Raw genomic sequence first — 23,344 nt, forward strand, 5'->3', positions numbered from 1 at the left:
TCCCTGATACCAGACCTAGCTTGGGGCTCAGAATGTCTACACCCGGCTGCAGAGACTGGGGTGGCTACTCACTGTGCCAGAATTCACGTATTTCTTTTTCTTCATTTTCTTTTTCGGGTTTACCACCTGCAGGAAAAACCAGTTACCAGGTAAGGCGTGCTTCCAGGCGGTCAGGGTGGGTCTTGAGGGCTTCCAATCACCCCTGGGTGTGGTCCAAGCCCAGCCCCATTAGAGTGTGGGGTGTGAAGACCACGGGGCCAGGGGAGTAGGGTTTAAGGAGGTTTTGTGGGAGACTGGTATTGAGTCTGGGTTACACAACTGGGTTCTCCCATCAGACCTAGGGTCCCACGATCAACCAGGAATATTTATTTAACCTTCTCTCCCGCTGCTCCCTGGAACACACACACCCTCCACCCAGTACAGCCAACGAAGTCTTGACGTTGCAAAGCAGCCCTGTCCGTACCTGTCCCTTGTGTTGGTTGAGGCTGCTCCCCTCACCCAAAATGCACCCCCTTCCTCTCTCAGCCAATTCCAATCTCCCCTGTTTCTCCTTTGGGACCCAGCCCAAGGGCTGCGCAGGGCCTCTGAGGCTCCCCTCTCCATCACCATCCTTCTTACTTGGCAGCAAGAACCTCTTTAGCTATTCTTTGAGTGTAAGCTTTAACTTTCAAACAAGACCTGTGTCAGATAAATCATGGGGCTAGGCTCAGAGTAGGTGCTCAGAGAAGGCTTGTTGGTGGTTAACTCAGCAGTCTCAACCAGGGCGATTTTACCCCCAGGAACATTTGGTAGCATCTGGAGACATTTTTGGTTTCCACAACTGAGGGAGTGAGTAGAGGCCAGGGATGCTGCTAAATATCCTACAGTATACAAGACAGCCTCCCACGACACGGAATGGTGCAGTCCAGAATCCCAGTAGTGCCAAGGCCAAGACTGGGCTAAGTGACGAGAGCCACCCAGCCCTGAGGCCCCCCACGAGACTTCCGCACTTACTGTATTTGTATTCTCATTTGACCCTCACCAGTTTTTCTTTGTTTTATTTTTAATAAGGGAAGTCTAGGCACAACTTTTCCCTAATGTTCCGTCAAACAAAGCCAGGCAATTTTCATACCTCCTGTGCTGCCTGTTGGTTTCTGGTGAACTCATTTCCCCTTTCCCTGTCTTTGTTCCCACAGAGGCCATCAGCTGATCTTTACCGTGATCTCTTCTGTCTGGGTGAGTATGGCTATCTACTTCCAGCAAGAAGGAAACTAAAGCACAGAGACACCAAGTGATTTGCCTAAGGTCACACGGCCATCTGGGTAGTGACAGGATTAGAAACCAGGTTTCCTGCCCCCCGGCCAGTGGTGCATACATTGGTGCCACCTTGATCACAGATACAAACAGATCTCTTTGACATACATTTATGGGGTGGGTGGAAACATATATTGCTTCTCCCTTGGAACCATCCATCACCTCTGTTGGAGAGAGAAGATATGTCCTCAGGGCAAAAAGTGACAAAGACCATGGAAAAGGGGGATCACAGAAGTGTCAGGGGAGTTAGAGGAAGGAAAGACCACTCTAGGTGAGAGCGTCAGCAAAGGCTCCCTGGAGCAGGCAGTCTTGAAGGCAGACTTACAGGGACAAGAAGGCTCTGGGCACGGACAGATGGATGTCAGAGGAGGTTCTGTGGGAGAAATGCATAGAACCCAGGCCCAGTTTGATGGCAGAACCACAGGGTGGAAGAGTAAGCTGGGCTGGTTGGAGGAGAGCCTAGAATGTCCAGTGAAAAATGTCTGAATGTCACCCAGCGGCCTGCAAGGAACTCTGATGACCCCCAAGCTGGTAGGAGACAAAATCAGAGCAGGCTCTAGGACACTGGGGCCTGGTGGAGGTGAGTGTGAGGGGAGGAGGAGGCTCATCCAGGAAATATTTGCCTAGTTCTGCGACCTAATAATAGCTGTGTGACCTTAGGCAGGTTACTTAACCTCAATGTGCCTCAGTCTCCTCATTTGTAAAATGGGAATAAGAAGTACCTGCCTCCCGGAAAGGTATGAGGATTAAATGGGCCAACGCAAGCAAAGCGCCTAGAACAGTTTGCAATGTAGTAAGTATTATCTATAAGTGTCTGTTGCTTTTTTCTTAGACAGGGTCTTGCTCTATAGCCCAGGCTGGAGTGCAGTGGTGGGATCATAGCTCACTGTATGAGCCTCCCGGGCTCAGGCAATCCTCCCAGGTAGCTGGGACCACAGGCACATGCCACCATGTCTGGCTATTTTTTTTTTTTTTTTTGGTAGAGATAGGATCTCGCTATGTTACCCTGGCTGGTCTCAAACTCTTGGGCTCAAGCAATCCTCCTGCCTCAGCCTCCCAGAGTGTTGGGATTACAGGCGTGAGCCACTGCACCCAGCCTCAGTTGCTATTTTTTTAAATTACTACTACTACTATTACTGCCACCATGACTCCATGAGAGAGGTAATGAGGACTTGGGGGTATTGGGACAGGTGCTGAGCTGCGGTGAGAACAGCGGTGTCAAGAAGTGACTATGCATTGCCTCTTGGACCCCGGGGGTGGCTATAGAGGTTCAAGAGAGGTGGGGGTTGGGGTGACCAGGTAGACACAGAAGGAAGGAGCTGGATTTGGGGCACAGGTGGGAAGTTCACGTGGGAAGGCTGGCAACCTGTGCAGGTAGAAACTGAGGCCTGGGCGAGATGGTGAGAGAGCCTGGGAGAGAAGACCAGAGCACCCTCTTTAGCACTGGAGGACGCCCCCTCCACGGGGTTACCCAGATGGTGAGGTGCTAACAGACACGTTCATGGGAAAACAGCTTAAGTAGGCAAGCTGTTAAGATGAGGGCAAAATGGCAGCCCCAGTGCTGCCCTGTGCCTCAGTTTCCCAGTCTCTCCCTTGAGGGTGTTGAACTATCAGAATGGAGAGCATCTCAAACTTTTGCTCCAACATAGCCCTCCCAGCTGGGGAGAATGAACCTGGAGTCCTGAGAGTAACCAAAGATTTGGCCACAAGCATGTTTCTTCTAAGCTTTCTATGCTATCTTTAAATTAGCCTGTATTCCACATTTCCGCTCTCTAATATAACTGCTTTAACGTTAAAGCAATGTTCTGTTCTCAGATCCCTGTTTACCCTGAGGTTTCATGCCCCCGGTCTCAGCCTCTCCAGCCCCGCCACGGTGAATCCCATGCGGGGGGCCAGCGCCACCTAGGGGCCAGCCCAGGAGCTGCCCCTCCACTAAGTCGCCTCCCTTCTTGGTGGTCAGGCGGGGACAGGACAGGTCTGGAATCCGCCCTCCTGCGCACATTAGGTGGGGTGGGTGGGGGCACTGAGGGGCTCCTAGGGGCCGGGAGATGTGCTGGCTCTGGGGATGCAGCAGTGAGTGCAACACAACCCCCACCCTGAGGACTTCAAGGTCTTTGAGGAGGTGGATAGTGTCACAAACAGAAAATAGCCAGAGGGGACCCCAGGAGCACTGACAAGTGTCCACTCCAGGCTCTGGGGTGGGGCGGGTGTGCAGGTGGACACAACTTCCTGGAGGAGGAACACCCACAGGGAGGCTCCGTGGACCAACAGCTCCTACCCAGGAGAAGAGGAGGGAGTCTCAGGTGGAGGCACCCATATGAATCAAGCCCTGGAGGCTGAGACAGCACGGAGGGCTAGAGAGCCTCAGATGGCAGGACGGGGCTGAATGTGGGAATGGGCAGAGGGAAGGGGCAGGGGCCAGCTCCTAGGGGCCTCCAAAGGCATGTGATGTGTGTTTCTATTTACATGCACAGCCAGGCGTGGTGGCTCACACCTGAAATCCCAGCACTTTGCGAGGCCGAGGCGGGTGGATCACCTGAGCTCAGGAGTTGGAGGCCAGCCTGGGCAACATGGCAAAAACCCGTCTCTACCAAAAATACAAAAAAAAAAAAAAAAATTGCCAGGGTGGTGGTGTGTGCCTGTGGTCCCAGCTACTTAGGAGACTGAGGTGGGAGGATCGCTAGAGCCTGGAGGCGGAGGTGGAGGTTGCAGTAAGCCGAGATTGTGCCACTGCACTCCAGCCCGGGTGAGAGTGAGACTCTGTCTCAAAAAAAACAAAACAAAAAGCATGCATACACAGATTGCGGGTGGCTGGCTGGGGAAACCGCATCCTGAATGAAGGAGCCTGGAACTTCACCGTGCAGGTCAGTGGATCTCAGCTGGGGTGGGGGCATCTTTCAGTATCTCTTCCCACCTCCCATGTGCGAACCAGGCTAAGGTGGTGGGTGGAATGCCCTAGACAGGTGTTAAGCAGGGGAGCAATGTGGTCAGATCACTGTTTTGGTGGAGTATGCTGGTTACTGTGTAGAGGACAGAAGGAAGAAAGGAGCCTGTGGCAAAGCCCCATAAGGGGGAGATGAAGAGGTTGGTGGTGGTGGCCTGAGATGAAGGGAACAATGTCAGAAAACATGGGTGGTAGAAGAGCAGTGTTTGGTCATGGACTGGATATGGAGTGAGGGATGGGGATGTTAAGTATGACTCCCGAAGTGCCCTGAGCCCCCATAATGGGAATATTTGAGACGAAGCTGGCTTGCCAGGAGAAGGGGAGTGCTGTGGGAGGTTTAGCTAATGCGTTCAGTTTTGGAAGGCTGAGCCCCAGGGGGTGCCAACAGACAGCTGGACATAGGAGCCTGGCACTAGGTCACTGCCAGGGCCCGAGGGACGGGTCTTTACTGGCTGAAGCCTGTTCCCTCTTCAGGCAGTTCTGATTCTAGCAAGGCCTTCCTGCCCCAAACCAGCCTCTCCCTGGGACTGCCAGAGCTGAGCTCCTTTTTCAGCTGATGGCCTTCCGATGTGTGGAGACAGTGCTTCTGCCTCCCAGTGTGGCACTTTCTCTTGTCGATTACAAAGAAGCAGGGATAACAACTGAGAAAACAAGTCAACTGAATGCTTTCTGCTCTTAGCCCGAGAGAAACGGCTCCTCCTGGGCCTGTCAAGCACCTTTAGAAGCCAAGCTCCGAGAGATCTGACCCCTTCCCTTCACCTCCCTAAATCTCCTCAAAGGAGGCCAGAGAACGGTGGCGTCTGCTTCTCTCTGCCTGGGGTCTGGGGGCAGGGGGAGCGGGGACAAAGACAGCCTCTCTCTTTGCAGATGCAGAAAACAAAGCAATGTACTGTACTAGAGCCCTTTCAAAGAAATTCATCCACACTCCATCTTCACAATAGCCATGTTCAATCTCATTCAGCATGTGAATGTATAACAGGCACCTACTGTGTGCCGGGCAGTGCCCTGGCCAGTGAGGGGAGGCAACAGAAAGGGCTGTCACCTCACCAGCCCTTGGAAAGTCTAGTTGGAACACAAGACCTGCCCACTCAGAACCAACATACAGGACAAAGGAGTGGGGGTAGCATGGGATTTGGATTCAGTGATGGAACTCAAGGCCAGCTCTTCAACTTTGCTGGCTGAGTGGCTGCTAGCGTGAGGACAGTGCCAGGATGGTAGGGTGGTTGTAAATTGTGAACCTCTGGGCGCACAGTGCTAAGCAGATAGTGACAGAAGACAGTGCTGACCTCTGGGTCAGGCATTGTTCCATTAACTTACTTAATTCTCAGTTTGCATGGCACAGAGTAGTTCAGGGACTTAGCCAAGGTCACATAGCTAGTAAGTGGTAGAGTCAGGATACGAACCCAAGCAGTTATTTGGTTTATAAGTATCTGCCATTAAGTGGGTTTGGCATGAACCGTGACGTCTGTGGAAGTTCAGACAAGAAAGAAAGCACGGGGACAAGAGTGGCTGGGAAGACCTCTCAGAGGAGAAGGACCTGAGCTAGATTTGGAAGGTGGGGAGGGAGTTGCAAAAGGGAGAGCACACGGTGGAACGCGGTGGCTCAGGCCTGTAATCCCAGCACTTTGGGAGGCCAAGGCAGGAGGATTGCTTGAGCCCAGGAGCTCAAGACCAGCCTGGGCAACATAGCGAGATCCTGTCTCTACAAGAAATTTAGAAAACCAGTTGGGCATGGTGGTGCATGCTTGTGGTCCCAGCTACTCGGGAGGCTGAGGTGGGAGGATCACTTGAGCCTGGGAGATTGGGGCTGCAGTGAGCCAAGCCAACAGAGTGAGACCCTGTCTCAAAAAAAAAAAAAAAAGAGGGAGAACACACACACACACACGCACACACACACACACGCGCACACACACACATGCAGGCTTGTCCCTTGAGGGCAAATGCTACCGTTACACCTCCAGAGAGATCAGGTGCCTTGTGCGAGGCTCTCCAGCTCTGGGGCTAGAACAAGGAAGGTATCCTGACCTCATTCTCTTGAAGTTTTCATTCTGAAACAGGTAAGATACTCAGCAGGCCCTGAAACTGCTCTGATTGAAAGCACAAGGCCACCTTGAACTCAGGACCTCAGGTCTCAAGACCAGAACCTTCGTATACTGGCCCCCACCGTGCTCCTGTCTCTCTTGCTTGTGGGCAGTGCCCTTTATGGGGGCACTATAACTCAGTGATTTGGAATCAGCCAAGTCTGGGTTGTTTGTGTCTTGATGTTGCCACTTACTGAATGGTGGAACTTGGGCAAGTTCTCACACTTCTCCAAGACTTGGTCTCCTTAACGGTAGAATGGGACAATAACCCCTTTCTCACAGGAAAACATACCAAGCCCCCAGCCCAGTGCATGGCTCACTACAGTCCTCAGTGACTGGGCCACTTAGCAGTGCAAACCCTGGATTTCGGGTGCCCACCTCACCTCATAGATGTTGAATTGGCTCTGCCCACGGGCCAGCTCCCGGTAACTGGTGGTGAACTCCCCAATGAAGTCATGGCTGCAAGGGAAGACGGCTGCTGAGACCAAGGTCAGGCTGTGCCCTGCCTCTGCCCAGCCCCAGCCTTGCACACATCCGTTTCTCTGGCTCCCAGTTCTACCCGGGACTCCACTCCAGGGGCACACACCAGCAGACAGGCTGGGTCCATGGGAAGAGAGCCCACTGTTGCCCACACAGGAAGAAACCCAATTGTCACCCAGTAAAGAGCAGAGCCCTGGAAGAACAGCACCCACTTCTACTTGGATCCTTGTTTGAACAAGGGTATTTAGGGGACAATTGGGGAAATTTGAATGTGAAATGAATAGTGAATGGTACTTAAGAATATTGTGGCTGGGAGCGGTGGCTCACACCTATAATTCCAGCGCTTTAGGAGGCCAAGGTGGGCGGATCACCTGAGGTCGGGAATTCGAGACCAGCCTGGCCAATAAGGTGAAACCCCGTCTCTACTAGAAATACAAAAATTAGCCGGGCGTAGTGGCGGACACCTATAATCCCAGTTACTCCGGAGGCTGAGGCAGGAGAATTGCTTGAACCCAGGAGGTGGAGGTTGCTGTGAGCTGAGATTGTGTCACTGCACTCCAGCCTGGGCAACAGAGCGAGACTCTATCTCAAAAAAAAAAAAAAAAAAGAATATTGTTCAATGTGTCAAGTATGATAATGGCATTTGTGGGTAAGTGGGAAAGTGCCCTTATTTTTTAGACATTTTCAATGAAGTATTTAGAGGTAAAATGCCACGATGTCTATAATTTAAGCTACATTAGCAAAACATAGATGAAGCAAATATAATAAAATTTAACAAATGTTAAATTCAGGTGATGGACTTAAAGGTGTTCATTAAGCCCTTCTCTAATAAGATTATTTTTAAAACACAATGAGAGCGACGTCCGGCTGGGTGGCTGGAAGTGTTTTCTGAAGTGCCGACACCTTCTGGAGTGCTTACATCAAGCACGGCCAAGACTTGTACACGGCAGAACTCCCACTGACCCCAGGGTTGGCTCCTTTAACCTTCCCGGTCACTGCCAGAGGGCCTTGGTCAATGTGCTGGCCTGGGGCATCCAGCCAGAGAGCCCTAAATTCTGCCACGCGTGGGGAGATTGTGGGTACTGGCGGGTCCCTGGGCAGCTAGTTGGAGAAAAGGAGGCCTCTTATGCCCCTCACACCATATCCTGCAGGAAAGACGTCCTTCGGTGCCTCCGTGGAGCTGGATGGGGAGGAGCTACTGCGGCAGAGGACCCCTCCCACACATACACACACAAACCCAGGCTCCCTCACCCCCAGAGCCGCTGCGTGTGGGAGCCTGGTCACAGCTCCCCATGGGAGGGCAGGGCCCAAACTCCTCCCCAGTGGCTGTCCCCATCCCCACTCACCTTCTCGCCCCTGCGCTCCTGCCTGCTTACCTGCCGTCCCGATCCCAGTCATACACCTCCACCTTGATGGTCCTGCAAAACAAAGGCCTTTGCTGGGATGGACCCAACCCCACACCCAAGTGGCTGAGGATGGGGCCCTCTTCGTGTTCCCAGACCAGATGGGGAGGCCAGGACTCCCTCTGGGCCCCAGGGCCCTGGGTGGGGAGGCAGCGGCCTGAGAGACAAGGATCTCTCTTGAGGCCTTTTAGGAAAGGCCTTAGGAAAAGGGCAGCCAGGGCTGTGCAGGGACTGCCTTTCAAGGAGGATGTGGGAAAAACAGCTGCAGACTTCAGTTCACCCCACCTTCTTCTTGGCCACTGCAGAAGGGGCATAAGCTCAGCATGGAGCCGCACTGTGGATTTACCAGGGGTGGAGGAGCCGGGAGGTGGGAGTGTGATGCTCCCCGGATCTCAGGCCTCAGCAGGGCGGAGGAGAGGGGAAGAAGACTGCTTGTTGAGGGTCTGAGGGCTTTGGGTGTGGGAGCCAGCCCTGCACGTCAGGGAGGAGCCCAGGGCCCTGGCTCGGGGATGGCCCGCTGAGCTTTTCCATCCCCACGACTGGCTCCTGAGTGAGGGTGTAATTATCTTCATATTTTAGCCTGGCTGCTTTAATTAGTTTGTTTTGACTCCTATGCATGCGGATGGGCTTTGAGAGCCCATTTTATTTTTAGCCACGTTCCCATGGCAACAGGCTAACGGACCAGAGCTGGGAGGAGGGAGGTGGAGGGTTGCGGTTAACCCTTGGTGCCAGCTGCTCGGTCCTCTAGGGATGCCCAGGGACAGGGGAGCTGCCAGGACCCCACAGCAGGGGAGGTGGGAAGGGCCTGGGGAGCTGGGGTCTTCAGCCTTCAGTTCTTAGTGGGGTGCAGAGACGCAGCTCCCTGGGCCTATCTCTGTTAACATCCCATCATCTCGCCCATCTCCTCGGGCCTGCCAGGAGTCAGCCTTGGGCTTCTGTGGCCCCCCCAGGAGGAGGCGCTGCCTCCTTTCAGATGAGCGTCCTCTGGACCAGGGGTAGGCGACAGATCCACCGCAGCAGGGCAGAAACTGTTCTGAACGAAGGAATGCCTGATAGGCTGTGCACAGACTGGATTTCTGTAAACCAGAACTCCTGTACAATGGGGCAGGCATAGAAGCCCACCATTTAAAGGAATCCTTTAGATTCTTGTGAAAAACAAAAAACCATGTCTCTTTGAGGTGAATTATTGTGGAAAGGAAAAAAAATCGCCTAAGCCCCTGAAGGTGGGTTGATGAGCTGGAAAGAGTGGAAAGACCAGGACGGCCCTAGGCTTGGACCTGGGCCCCTCACTATGGGACCTGAGATGTCACTTAATCTCCCTGAGCCATAAACCACCATTGAAAGGAGAAGTTATAACGGCCTTGCAGAATAGCTGCAAGAACAAGCCAGTAAAGCCGCCTGCTGCATGGGAGGGTCTCTACAAAAACGCCTCCTTCTCTCCACTTCATCATTTGGCTGTGCTCTGACAGGTTTTTTTTTTCGAGATGGAGTCTTGCTCTGTTGCCCAGGCTGGAGTGCAATGGCATGATCTCAGTTCATTGCAACCTCCGCCTCCCGGATTCAAGTGATTCTCCTGCCTCACCCTCCCAAGTAGCTGGGATTACAGGCGTGAGCCACCACACTTGGCTAATTTTTTGTATTTTTAGTAAAGACGGGGTTTCACCATGTTGGCCAGGCTGGCCTCGAACTCCTGACCTCAAGTGATCCACCCGTCTCGGCCTCCCAAAGTACTGGGATTACAGGCATGAGCCACGGCGCCCAGCCTCTGATAGTTTTTCGTATGAAATTTACTTAAATCAGGGACACTTGAGCCTAGGTACTTGGGCTTTGCAACTCCCAATTCAAGCCTGACTGCCTGGCCAAGTCGGTGGCAGCTTTTCAGACACAGACTCCCAGGCCCAGCTCTGGGCAAGATGCAGGAATCTGTTTTCAAGGCTTCCCTAGTGACTGTGCTGTGTGTGTTCTGGAGTGATGGCCTCCACCCCACTGTCAGATGGGAAAATCGAGCCCTAAGAGCCTCCAGTGACTTGCCCAGAGTCACCCAGATGAGGGTCTGAGCCAGAACAAGACCAAGGCCCGGACTCCCAGTCCAGGACTTTGGTCATGGCCCCACAAGGCTGAAGTCTCTCTACCTCTGCCCAGTGGCCTCCCAGTCCTTCCCCAGACCGCTAAGCTCTGCAGGGGACCTTCAGAGACCCCAGCAAAGAATAGCTCTCCTCCGACCACCAATACCAGCCCCTCAGGTGACTAGATGGGTGATGGCCACATGCTCAGAGGCTGGAGGAGGACCCCAGTCATGGTGACAGCCCTGGATATCCACAAAATCACTGGGGAAAGTTTTAATCCCAGGCCAGAGGGCCTGATTTAATTGGTCTGGATAGGACTCAGGCCTGGGTAGTTTTGAAAAGTTCTCTGCTGGATTCTAACATGCAGCCAGAGCCACTGACTTTCTCTAGAAGACAGCACTAGTTTTCAAGCTTGGTTGCACTTTGGAATGCCCCCGAGAAGCTTTAGAAATACTGACACCAATGTCTTACCTGAAAGATTCATGATCAATTGGTCTGGAGTACAACCTGGGCATGGGAATTGTTAAAAGCTCCCCAGGGGATTTGAACTTGCAACCCAGGTTGAGACCACTGAATGAGATTCCTGTGCAAACTCGGCCTGGCCTCCATTAAGGCTCCAGGGATGGCTGCAGCCTGGGGGTCAGACTAGCTCAAAGGCTGCAACTCCAGCCTTGGGAGAGAAGGAGGTGAGAGAAATAGTGCCCAGAGACAGGGGGAAGACCATGGGGAGAAGACAAATAAGGCTTTGACTACTCTATTCACAGTTCTCTTTTTTTTGAAACAGAGTCTCACTCTGTCACCCAAGCTGGAGTGCAGTGGTACGATCTCGGCTCACTGCAACCTCCACCTCCTGGGTTCAAGCAATTCTCCTGCCTCAGCCTCCTGAGTAGCTGGGATTACAGGCGCATGCCACCATATCCGGCTAATTTTTGTATTTTTAGTAGAGACAGAGTTTCACCATGGTGGCCAGGTTGGTCTCAAACTCCTGACCTCAAGTGATCTGCCCATCTTGGCCTCCAAAATGCTGGGATTACAGGCATGAACCAGCATGCCCAGCCATATTCACAGTTCTGTGGCCGTCCACCCTGGCTGGGCTGCCTGAAGTTACTGCAGATGCCACGTGTCACCTGCTGACCTTGGCTCCCAACCCCTTAGCACAGGGCCAGCAAAAGCTGCAGTCCAGCTGACTGTGATTTCTGGGGCCAGCACCCAAGAGAACAGGCTTTTTGGGTGTGGGAAAATGAAATGGGCTTCTGCAGACCACCAAATGAACACCTTATCCGGCATACAAAGGCTCAGAACAGAGGCCTAACCTAGGTGGCAGCAAGGTGGGCAGAAAAGACCTTCGGCTGTGGGGTGAGCAGCCCTGGCTGGCAGTCCCAGCTCTTCTAAGTACTAGGTCTGTTGCCCTGAGCAACTGGCTTAACCCTCAGACACTCCCCTCCTTTCCAAATTGAGAAAAATCACACCCACTTTGGAGTTGCTGTGCAAGTAAACGATCTCCACGTACGGTCAGCGCTGTACACGTGTTGCTCTGTTCCTGTCTAAAACACTCAATCCCTTTATCCAAGCTCCTGTCTCCCAGACAATTCCCAAGCTTCTTGAAAATATCAGCTCCACGAGGCCAGGGATTTTTGTGTGTTTGCTTACTGCTGTATCTTCAGCTTCTAGAACAGTGCCTAGCCTATATCAGGTGGTGTATACATACTTGTTGGCTGACTGAGAGCTCCTAACAACCTGATGAAATGGGCTGTGCAGGTAAATAATTCCTTCATTCTACAAAATCACAAAAGGAGGCCAAGAGTATGTGGCTTTCCGTGAGCCACACAGCTGGTCAGTGGTGATGCCAAGAGTCAGTGACCTGGGCCTCTGGACACCTAGAGCCACAAAGACAGAGCCAGATATGTGTGAGCCTGGGCAAGCCAGCAAGGATGAGAGGCACCAGCCAAAACGCCAGGCTGCCCCCACGGCACACCAACTAGCTCTATCTATAGTTTCCTCCCAGCTGAGCTGCAAGGTCTGCCTCCTAATGAGCCTCTGCCTGGCAGGGGGAAGGTTTCCCTGCGGCTTACAAGTCCCGAGGGCTGACAGGCCCTGAGGGGTTTTGCCTTAAATGGACTTGAGTCAGTCCAACACTCAACTCTTCAGGAAGAGGAGCATCAGGGCCTCATCTGGGGCAGGCAGTGAGACTGGCAGCAATCTCAGCCCCCAGCTTGCCCTGCGCGACACCGGGCAGTGCCGCAGTGACTGTGCCTCCTGTCTGAGCCTCAGCTTCTGCATGTGAATACCGAGAACGGTAAGACGCCCTTCATCGAGGCCATCTGTGGAGGTGCCTGATAGGGTGCCTGGCCCTCCTGGGAGCTCATCTGTAGCCGGATGCAAAAGAGAAGGAACTCATACATCAAGGGTGCCAGGCAGAAGTGGGAAGCTGCGGTGACTCCTTTCCTCTCTCCAGGTGAGGACTCCACACTTAACACCCTCTTAAAATCTACTCATTCAGCATCAAGGCGTGAGCAGCCTGACCCAGACAGCTGTGGTTTAACAGGGACAAATCCTCAAGTCACAGAATGATTAAAAGAGTAGGGCAAATTCCAGGAAGTCAGGGGAAGTACTTCTTGTCATCACCCCAGTTTACCCCACTGGAAGGCTGGATTGGCACTGACCCTGATGCCACTTCCTGTGACTTCAGCTCTGCTCAGCTGGGTCACTCAGGTTTGGCCTTGTGTGGACTGGACACATAGCAAAGGCAGGGAGACTCCAGGCCAGATGGCCAGGCCAGAAGCAATTTCAACAGGAGGGAAATGCAGCTTCTCCTTACTCTGGCAAGTTATGTAATATCTTCTCTTCTATTTCCCTTGTAAAATGGGCACAGCACTAGATCCGGCTCCTAGGGTTATTGTAAAATTTAAATTCACAAAATAAGATAATGCATTTAAACCAATTAGAATACAACTTGGTCCCTGTCCTAGGTCCTCAGTAACTGTCATCATATTACCTGGTTTCTACACCCATCATTCCAAGAACACTGCCCTTTCTCATCAGGCCCGGATTCTCATCCTCCTGTGCCTCTTCTCACAATAGGAGGGGATGCTCCCTGACCGTGCCGCCCTCCTCTTAGTTCCCTCCTATCCCTCTGACCATCTCCTCTTCTTTCTTGCTCCTGGCCTCCGGCATCACCCACAGGGCCTCTCAGGGCACCAGATCTCTGCCACCCCCATCCTGGGGACCCCAGACTGCTGTCCCCTCCTGCTTTAGCTGTGCCTGGTCCACGGCTGCCTCCTTTCAATGTGGCTGAAACCGTGTTTACCTCTCTTTCCCCAACCTCTCAACAGCAGCAGCTCATTTTCAAACAACAAACATAATCTTTATAACTTAAGAAGGATAATTTTTTTTTAAATGGGTTGCAGATAGGCTGTGAAAAGAACTGCAGAACACAAATCTGTGTGAGTAAGAATCTGGCTCCCGATCACACTGCCCATTTCTGTCGGCGGTGCCACCTTTTCCTGCCCTCAAACGCTGAACCGTCATCCCTTCCCCTCTTTCACTCCCTCACCCAGGCAGGTACCAAGGCCTTTTGGGTCTTCCTCTTCCTTCTTGCCCCTCCCCTCTCCTCTCTCCCCTGAATTATTTGGTATTAAAGCCAGAAGGACGTTAATGCTTTGAGGACTAAAACCAATCCAAGCAGCTTCCCTACCTCTAATCAGAAAGCAGAACTGCCCCTAACCCCCTGAGCAAGGTGCTCATTAGTTAGCCTCCCCCAGATGCACCCTGGTCACAGCCCTGTCATGCCATGTCTTGGCTATTTGGCAACAGAGCATAGGGATCAACAACACAGAATCTAGAGCCAGGCTGCCGGGGTCCAAATCCTGGTTCTACCATCGGCTGGCAGCAAGACACTGGGCAAGTGACTTAATGTCTCAGGGCCTCTCTGTCTCCTTACCTGTAAAATGCAGCTAGCATCGGCGCATTTTACAATTAGCTCGTTGGAAAGATCCAACGAGCTAATTGTTGGGGGGATTAAATTAGTTCCTATACATAAAGCACTTAGAGCAGGGCCTGGTCCATGGTTAAGTGCTATACGAGTCTTCGCTATTATTATGACCTATCTGTCTCCCCACTGGCCCGGGAGCAACCTGAGAGGGAGGCTTGGGTCCAATAGCTCAATACGCCCCCACAGCACCCAACACAGTGCCTGGGGCCTGACTGGCTTGGAAGACACAGCTGCTGGATTAAATCAACTATGTTCTGTGAGGCTCCCAGAGGTGTCTTAGAAGGAGGGGACAGTGGCCTCATTTTCCTGCACAGGGCCCTCGCCTGCCTACCCTGGAGGGCCTTCTGATGCTGGCACCTCCTGAGTGTCTGTTGGGTGCGTGGGTTACACCAGGGCTTGGGGGTGGGGGGACAGGCGGACAGGCCTGATCAGAGTGACATGCCTGGCCTCCTTGATTAACACTGCTGTCAGTCACATCATGGAAGATCTGCTTCTGGACATGGGGGAGAGCCATCCTGCAGCGAGATGAGGCTAGACTCTGCCTCAGAGGGGGAGCCTGCCCCTCCCACCAAATAAATACCCACCTCCTCCAATGGCCCAGTGGTGAAGCCAGGCCTCCAAGCCCTGCTGCCCCTTTCACTGTCCCTGACAAATCTGGCTTCTGCAACTCTGGGAGCTCCTCCCTAGAAATACAGGGTTGTGGGGTGCCGGCTGGGCCCCCAGCAACCTCAGGACAGTTGAACCAGGGATCCCCAGTTCCTTCTGCCCTGTAAGACTTTAACTGCCACACTCTCCCATCCCCCTACCTTGAATTTCCTCTCACTTTGTTTCCATCTCCCTTTATTCCCGTGCCCGTCTCCAGGATCCTCCTCCCCTGACTTTCCAGCCTTTCCTGGGCCTTCTTTAGAACTCACTGCTCCAACCAGCTCGTCCTCTCATCCCCTCACCCACTCTAGAAGCCCCAGGAGCCAGCTAGATGTGTAACAGAGGACTGTTTGACTGCAGAGCTAAGACAATCTCTGTTCCCAGTCTTATTTTGTGCACTTATTTATCTGTCGAAAATACATGTGCACATCTGTGCTCCCTGTGGTCAGACCACAGGCTCCCTAAAGATGGGAATGCGACTCTGTTGGCTTAAATGCCCCACAGCTAGAGACGCCACGCTGGGACACAGGAGGCACTCAATGACCACCTGTGGAACAGATTGTGGCTTTTCTGTCCCAGCCAAGAGAGGGGAAAAAGAACAAGCTCATGTCTCAAACTGGCAGCCTGGGGGTTTCTTCGGAGGGAAACAGGGGTGCCTGGAGGCCATTCATCTGCTGATCATCCCCTCAACATGCCTTTTCAGGCTCCCAGCTGCCCCAAGGGGTCTGGTTTTGTTTGTTTGTTTGTTTTCTTTTTTGTTTTTAAGGTTTTCTTTTTTTTTCTTGAGACAGCATTCCAGGCTGGAGTGTGGTGGTGCAATCATAGCTCACTGCAGCCTTGAACTCCTGGGCTCAAGTGATCCTTTCACCTCAGCCACCTGAGTAGCTGGGTCCACAGATGTGCGTCACCACACCCAGATAATTTTTTTAATGTTTTAATTTTTTTAATTTGGTTTTAAATTTTAAAATTTTTTCTCTTTTTGTAGAGATGGGGGTCTCACTATGTTACCCGGGCTGGTCTTGAACTCCTGGATTCAAGCCCATCTCAGCCTCCCAGAGTGTTGGGATTACAGGCGTGAGCCACCACGCCTGACCCGAGGTGTCTGTTTCGACACCCCAGTCTCCTGTCGGAGCGGCCCGAAGAGGCCCAGCTTCCTTAGCTGTCCAGAGAGCCCTGCCCATGAGCCCCCTACCAGCTCACTCACCTGAGCTGCAGCAATCACCAGGAGACAGGGATGGGTTCTCCTGACTCAACAGAAACCAACACAGTCTCACAGCTCCCATTTTGGGTGGCCCCACTCTCTCCCAGCACTTGCTACAATGTATAATTACATGTTTCCTTTTGTGATTATTGGATTAATGTCTGCCTCCCCTACTGGCATGTAAACACCACGAGGTTGGGTGAAGGGTGAAGACTGCACGTTTGTTCCCTGCTGATTTCCCAGCATCTAGCACAGTGCCTGGTACATGACAGGGGTTCCCTAAACATTTGTGGATGAGATGCTGAATTTGGTATTTTAGGCACAGTCCTGTAGAGTTAGGCAGACATTTTAATACCCATTTTACAGATAAGGAAACTCAGGCTCAGACAGGTCAAGCATTGCCCAGGTTGACGGTGCTTTTTGGTCACAGAGTCAGGGTTAGCAACCAGGTATTTGGTATCTATCTACACTCAACAATCTACACTCAAACGATGATGAAGATGATAGCCAACATGTAATAAGAGCAGGCATATGTTAAAACAAAAAATCTAGCCTGGGTAACATGGCGAAACCCCATCTCCACCAAAAACACAAAAAAATTAGCAGGGCATAGTGGTGCATGGTGGTGGTACCAGCTAGTCAGGAGGCTGAGGTGGGAGGATTGCTTGAGCCCAGGAGGCAGAAGCTGCAGTGAGCTGAAATCGATGAGACAAGAAAATGTCCCTTCACTCCAGCCTGGGTGAAAGAGTGAAATCCCATCTCAATTAAAAAACAAAAAAAATCTGCCGGGCATAGTGGCTCACACCTGTAATCCCAGCACTTTGGGAGGCAGAGGTGGGTGCATTGCTTGAGCCCAGGAATTTGATACCAGCTTGGACAACATGGCAAAACCAGTCTCTACGAAAATAAAAAATTAGCTGGGCGTGGTGGTAGGTGCCTATAGTCCCAACTACATTCAGGAGGTAGAGATGGAAGGATCGCTTGAGCCTGGGAGGTCCAGGCTGCAGTGAGCTGTGATGGCGCCACTGCCACTGCACTCCAGCCTGGGTGACTGAGCGAGACCCTGTCCAAAAAAAGAGAAAGAAATCCCAGAAGCTCTTTGCACTCCACCCCGTTTGTTTATGGCAACTAGGCTGGCAGGATGTATCCCTGGGATCTTGACTCCCCAGTCTGTTGGCCAGGAGTTGGGACCAGCTGCCTCTGCCTGCATCAACACCCTGCTTCCCTGCTGCCATCTGCTCCTCCACTGGGAACAATGAAAAGACAAGCTGCTGAGCTCCAGGCCTGGGCACCCGGGACACCCATCTGGGTTTCCCTGGAATCCTGGGCACTTCCCATCCCCATAGCCTTGGGAGTTTCCCACCAGTGGGGATGCCAGACAGAGGGGAAAGAGGTGAGGCAGGTGGGAAGAGGAGGATCTGTGAGGCTATGAAGGGGCAGATATTGCTGGGTGCAGCAGGGGAAGAGTGGAGGGGCTCACCAAGCTCCAGACTGTGCAGGGCACCCCCCACTGCACAACTCCAGAAGGCCTCGTTTCTACTGATGGGACTGACCACGACAATATGAATGGGGCCTCCCTCACTTGTGCTTGGGGAGGGCCCAGAAGCAGAAGGAAAAAAGAAGGGACATTTTCTCATCTCACCGATCGTAGTCGCCGTTGCAGAGGGCTCTCACGGGAATGGAGAAAGTTTGCCAGACTGGATTTAGGGTGTTCTTCATGACCTCGGTCTTGTGGCAAATGGTGAACCTGGTGAAGAAGAAGAGAGGGAAAGGCTGTCAGGCCCAAACCCAAGGGAGGCGAATGCAGGTCAACAGAGGAGTCAGCTGGTTCACATCTCTGGTTCACGGACGATGGAAATGATGGCTTCAGAAGGTGATGAGCTGCCCGTCACCGACAGCAGCCAAGCTGATACTAGACGGCCATTTGCTGGAGATGCTGCAGAAAGGGTTCCTGTACCAGGTGAGGACCTGGAGGTGGGGACAAGTCCCAGGGTGTCAGGACCCCTGGGTTCTAGCCCCTGCTACACACCTCACTGTGTGACCTTGAGCAAGCTCTCCCCTCTCTGGGCCCCCAGCTCCTCACCTGTAAACCCAGGCAGTTACCCTGTATCAAAGATTCTCCATCTGCAATCCACAGAAGGATGAGCAGATGAACTTCAGGGGTCTGTGAACCTGGAAACACTAGGAGAAATTAGGTGTATGGGTTGTTTGTGCCTGCTGCTCCCCGGGCCTGGAATATTCTCTCCTCCATTTCCATCCTTATGACTCACTCCTCACTACCTTCAAACACCATATCCACGAAACCTCCCCTGACTACCATATCTAAAATTGACAACTGCCTGGTCTCCTGCCTCTCATACCCCCTAGACTCCTCCCAGACTTTTTTTTTCTATTTCATTTGTCACCATTTGACATTTTGATATAGTCTATTTTTTCCTTATTTATTCTGCTCAGGATCTGTCACTAAAATGTAAGTTTCATAAAAGCAAGGATTTTTGTCTTTTTTGATCACTGGCACAACCCTAGTGCCTAGAACAGTGCCTGGCACTTCGTAGGTATTCAATAATTCTTTTTAAATGAATCAATGTATTTCTTGGGGGGTGAGTTTCCATAGCTTTCACTGGTATGTCAATCCAATGAAATTAAAGCCCCTAACTCAGACAATCTCTAAGACCCTTTCTGCTTTTCCCGTCTGAATCCATGAACCTGTTTTGCAAACTAAAGGTACAGAATTGACTTATCCCAGATGGGCCCGAATCTGGTGTCCCTGCCCACGCCCCATGCCATGCTTGGCTGACCCCATCCTGGAGGCCAGCCCTGCCACACGGATGGGCAGCCACTACCAGGGCTGAGCTGGGGGCAGGGGCGTCTCTCTGAGATCTCCCAGCACCCACCTCAGCTACATCTCTGGTTGGAAAGGCCGCCCGAATAAATGCCTGGGCTCCGCCCATACCCACACAGCCGGTGTCATTTCTTCTCTGGCAATTTTCAAGTCAAAATGTCATTCTGTCACCATGGCTTAGCGTTTCTCTTCCCTGCTCCTTCTCGCCCACCCACTGGAGTGTGGAGATGCATGTGGGAGACCTCCCCACACGCCTCAGAGCTGGTGGTGAGGATGGGAATGGGGATGGGAGCAGGAGGGGCCACAGCTGCCCATGACTGGGGCAGGCAGGTGGGGCAGGAAGAGAAGCCTGGGGCAGTGGGGGGAGGGGAGCTGGAGGGACAACAAGGAGTAGGGAATGGGTGGTCCCAGAGGGATGGGGGATGATACTGTGCAGAAGCCCTGCTAGGCTCCACATACCACCCCCCAATCATCACACAGACCCCCGTGGACCCTCTGCAGCCTCCCACCTCTGGAACCACTGACTTCTCCCTTTCCCCCCTCTCGCTTGAGAGCCAAGCTTCACCAGGTGTTCTAAGTGATCAGGTGCAGCTCCAGGGGCACAGCAGGTGCCTCCTTGCCTTGTCCCTCCTCCTGTGGCTGGTGTGACAGTTCCCTCTCCTGGCTCTCTCACTGACCTTCCTCCTAACTGGGGGTGTCTCTGCAGGCCTTCCACTCTTTTCCCCGCAAACCCTCAGTGACCACCCTGTTCTCACCAGCGCAGCCGTCGCCCTTTCACAGGGACGGGATACTGGCCCACCTCTAGGTGGGCCTCCGGATCAGTTTCTTCAGTGCCCCATGGGATCCCCCAGGAAGGGTCAGTGTCTCCTTGCCCCCAGAATGCTCCAGCTCACACTTGAAATGAAACTTGCCCCCAAATAAACTCCCAGACCTCCGGGGTCTGATGGGACCAGTTCTCCTGCTGCTCTGCAAACACTCTGGGTTCCCTTCCAAGTGCGGGCGAGTGAGGTCCCCTCATTGTCCTTTTGCCCCCTTCCTCCCCTCCCCAATTCCTTCCCCCTGCATTTCCACGGCACAGCTCCAGGGTGGGAGCTGGTAGCACCTCCCACCTGTTCACCATGTCGGTCACGAGGCTCTCCCTTTCCCCGCACCCTCCCCACCTATCCTACACGTCGCTCCGCTGGAGCAATCGTTCCCAAGCACCCTTTGCAGCGCACCCCTCTCCTGCTCCCAAATCCCTCTCCTCCTCCCAGCCGGCCCCAGCCAGACAAGCCCAGCTTGACCCTGACTCTGCCTCCCTGGAGGGGGCCTGTGTGGGCGCCCGGAACAACACGCAGGCCTTTCCCTCCCCAAGATCAAGTCAAGTCAAAGTCAACAGAATTATTTAAAGAAATCCTTCTGGGAGTCCTTCGGTGAGACAAAGAATCCTTTTGTCATGCAAATGATCATACCTAATTTCCCTTGTTTTGTACAAGGTTTGAAAAAATCAGTTTTCCCTTGAACTGAAACACACCTCCTCCTCGCCACTCCCTGCCCACCCCCCCCACCACACACACACACACACACACACACACACACACACACACACACAATTTCAAGGGGAATTGGGGAGAAGGTCTTTCTGCCCTCTGGGCACACTTACTTTGCCCAAACGTTTCTCCCTTCTTTAGCCGTTTATTCTTCCCTGCTCCCCCGACCCGCACGGCAGGGACCCATTTTCTTCCTCTCCTTTAAAATCCGCTTCCAAGTTTCCCTTCTCCAGCAGCACTTCTCTAATTAACCTCCCTGGCCCCATCGCTTCCTCATTCTGCAGAATCCCAGCCTGTAAGTGGCCACAGCCTGCCAGCATTGTGGTGCTTAAAGACTGTGGAGATCACGTAATCCAACTGGTTCATTTTACAGACGAGAAAACAGGCCCAGAGAGGGGTCTTACTTGCCCAGGGTCACACAACAGGCTGCTGGGGAGGACCTAGGTCCCCAGACCTTTCACCCAGAATCTGTCTCCCTGCGGGTATTGCTGACCTACATTTGCCAACATGTTGTGCATGCTTCCATCTTATTGTGGGCGGCTTCTAGATCAGGGAGAAGAGAGGAGGAAATAGGGGCTTCAAAGTCTGGAATTTCAAATGAAGCCTATGGCAGAGTGTGGGGCCAGGCAGGGGAAAGGGTCCAGACTGGCCCTATTGCGGGGGCAGTAGTGGGGAGCCAGGCCGGGGGCTGCTCAGAGGGCTGTGGGGACAGGGGGCTGGGATTGGGGATAGGAGCTGATTTGTGTAGAATGAAGGAGCTATCAGAGGTTTCCCATGAGGCACGAGCCCCCGATTCCTGCCGTAGCCCTGATTTTGCCTAGTCCCCCCGCCCTCGAAATACCCAGCCCCCACCCCTCAGTACCATCGCTGAGACCCACAGAATGGCACCACCAGCTTGGAGGCTGCCACCACCTCCCACCGACCACACCTAGGTGCCCAGGGCACTGCCCTGGGGCCCCGGACTTCCACCCAGAGCCCTTGCCCTCTCTAGAGCAGAAGGAGACGGGCCCAAGCCACCCTGCCCAGCAAGTCACCACCACCCATCCATCCTTGACCCCAGAAGGGACGAGAAGGCGCAGTGCACAAGTGCCACCAGAAAACTCACGTTCCATCCTCGTTGCTTCTGTAGAATACCAAGAAGGGGTCAGATTTCCCAAAGAAATCTTTCTTGTCCAGCTTGTTGGCACAAAACTGCATGGTGGCGACATCCTGGTGGGAGGGAGGGAGAAGAGGGTGTGAGGCAGGGGAAGGTGGAAGCTGGAAGCACAGCTCCCGGACCCCGGCAAGCATGAGGAGTCCAGGCACCAGCCCTGGTTGGAACGTACCGACTAAGTGCCAGGCCCTTACTGCATCCTCAGACAGCCCCCTGGCAGGCCCAGCAGACCACTTGGGTGGGGAAGCACGTGGAGTCCACAGCTGCCCCAGTTTGAATCCTAGCTCTGCCACTTTCTCTGTGTGAACTTGGGCAACGTAGGTGACCTCTTGGAGCCTCAGTTTCCCCTCTGGAACATGGGGTTGATGATAGCACACATCTCGCGGGGTTTCCGTGAGGACTAAATGAGATCAAGGGTGTGACTTACTTGGCAGAATGAGGCACGTGGCAACCCCTTGATGGATGTGAACACATGTGGTTTCATTACACTTTCACTGAGTGGCTCGGAAAGGTGACATAGCAAACCCAAGGCCAGTCTGAGCTTGATCTGCAAGCCCCAAAGCCCTCTCTCTGGCCACATTGCCTCACCACCTCACACCTATGTGTGGTTCCTGGACAAAGTTCGAGTTTCGGCATCACTTTCACACCCGCCAACTCATAAGAGGCTCACCCAATGCTCTCAGGTAGATACGGTGGGGTCTGTGGCCCATTTCACAGCTAAGAAGCCAAAGGCTCACAGCAGGGAGTGGCTTCCCCAAGTTGACCAAGCAGAGCCCACCTGCTGAGTCCCCAGTCCTGCTTTCTGCCCCAGCTGACCCAACACGCAGAGAAGGTGTCTGGGCCCTGGTGAGGATATCTGGACCCCTCAGCCCCTCAACTCTCTGGGGCCAATGAGGCACTGGGCAGAGATGTCCCTGTCATCCCCTTCACCCCTCCCGTGTGGCCTCTGCAATTTGAAAACTCTGCATCCTGACAAATCAGCTTCAAACCAGCTGAGCTCAGGGCTCTGTCGTCCAGACCCCAGGACTTGCCCTGCTCTTGGGGTCACTCCACTCCCTCACATGTCCCCCCTTCCTATTTTTTTTTTTTTTTTTTTTTTTTTTTTTTGAGACAGCGTCTCACTCTGTCTTCCAGGCTGGAGTGCAGTGGCGCGATCTCGGCTCACTACAAGCTCCGCCTCCCAGGTTCACGCCATTCTCCTGCCTCAGCCTCCTGAGTAGCTGGGACTACAGGTGCCCGCCACCACGGCCGGCTAATTTTTTGTATTTTTAGTAGAGAAGGGGTTTCACTGTGTTAGCCAAGATGGTCTTGATCTCCTGACCTCGTGATCCGCCCGCCTCAGCCTCCCAAAGTGCTGGGATTACAGGCGTGAGCCACTGCGCCTGGCCCCCCCTTCCTCTTAATGAGGGGGAGTGTCTTGAGAAGGGTGACCCACGGCCCAGTGAGGACCATAACGGTGGCAGAGAAGAAGACGTAGCTCCCATGAGGTTGAAGGACTCCGTGACAAGGTTCAGCGGTGGCTGTGTGGTTAGGGTTATGGCTGCTGGAGCCAGGCTGCCTGCTTCAGTCCCAATCCCATCCTTCCTTAGCTGCGTGACTTAAGGCAAGTTATTCACCCTCTGTGTGCTCAGTTTCCCTACCTATAAAGTGGGGGTAACGGCAGTGCCCATCTCATAGGCTCATGAGGATAAAATGAGTTAACAGGAGTACAGCGCT

At 53.2% G+C, this 23,344-nt stretch overlaps 1 protein-coding gene across 6 annotated transcripts in view; it reads right to left on the reverse strand.

Moving 5' to 3' along the window:
- Positions 1 to 23,344, reverse strand: part of CPNE5 (copine 5) — a 95,496-nt gene that overhangs the window by 15,347 nt on the left and 56,805 nt on the right. For 3 of the 6 annotated variants that reach the window (XM_030795649.1, XM_030795648.1, XM_030795650.1), the window contains 5 exons: positions 21,581 to 21,684; positions 17,747 to 17,851; positions 8,175 to 8,216; positions 6,702 to 6,777; positions 73 to 126 (listed from right to left, as the gene is read on the reverse strand). In XM_030795649.1, the coding sequence (XP_030651509.1) occupies positions 73 to 126; positions 6,702 to 6,777; positions 8,175 to 8,216; positions 17,747 to 17,851; positions 21,581 to 21,684 (381 nt within the window). Of the gene's footprint in view, positions 1 to 72; positions 127 to 1,111; positions 1,228 to 6,701; positions 6,778 to 8,174; positions 8,217 to 8,486; positions 8,729 to 17,746; positions 17,852 to 21,580; positions 21,685 to 23,344 lie in introns of those variants that run through there. The other 3 variants (XM_030795652.1, XM_030795651.1, XM_030795653.1) reach the window with 3 other exon arrangements.

Source organism: Nomascus leucogenys, chromosome 17 (assembly GCF_006542625.1).
Source record: "Nomascus leucogenys isolate Asia chromosome 17, Asia_NLE_v1, whole genome shotgun sequence".
NCBI classification, from domain to species: domain Eukaryota; kingdom Metazoa; phylum Chordata; class Mammalia; order Primates; family Hylobatidae; genus Nomascus; species Nomascus leucogenys.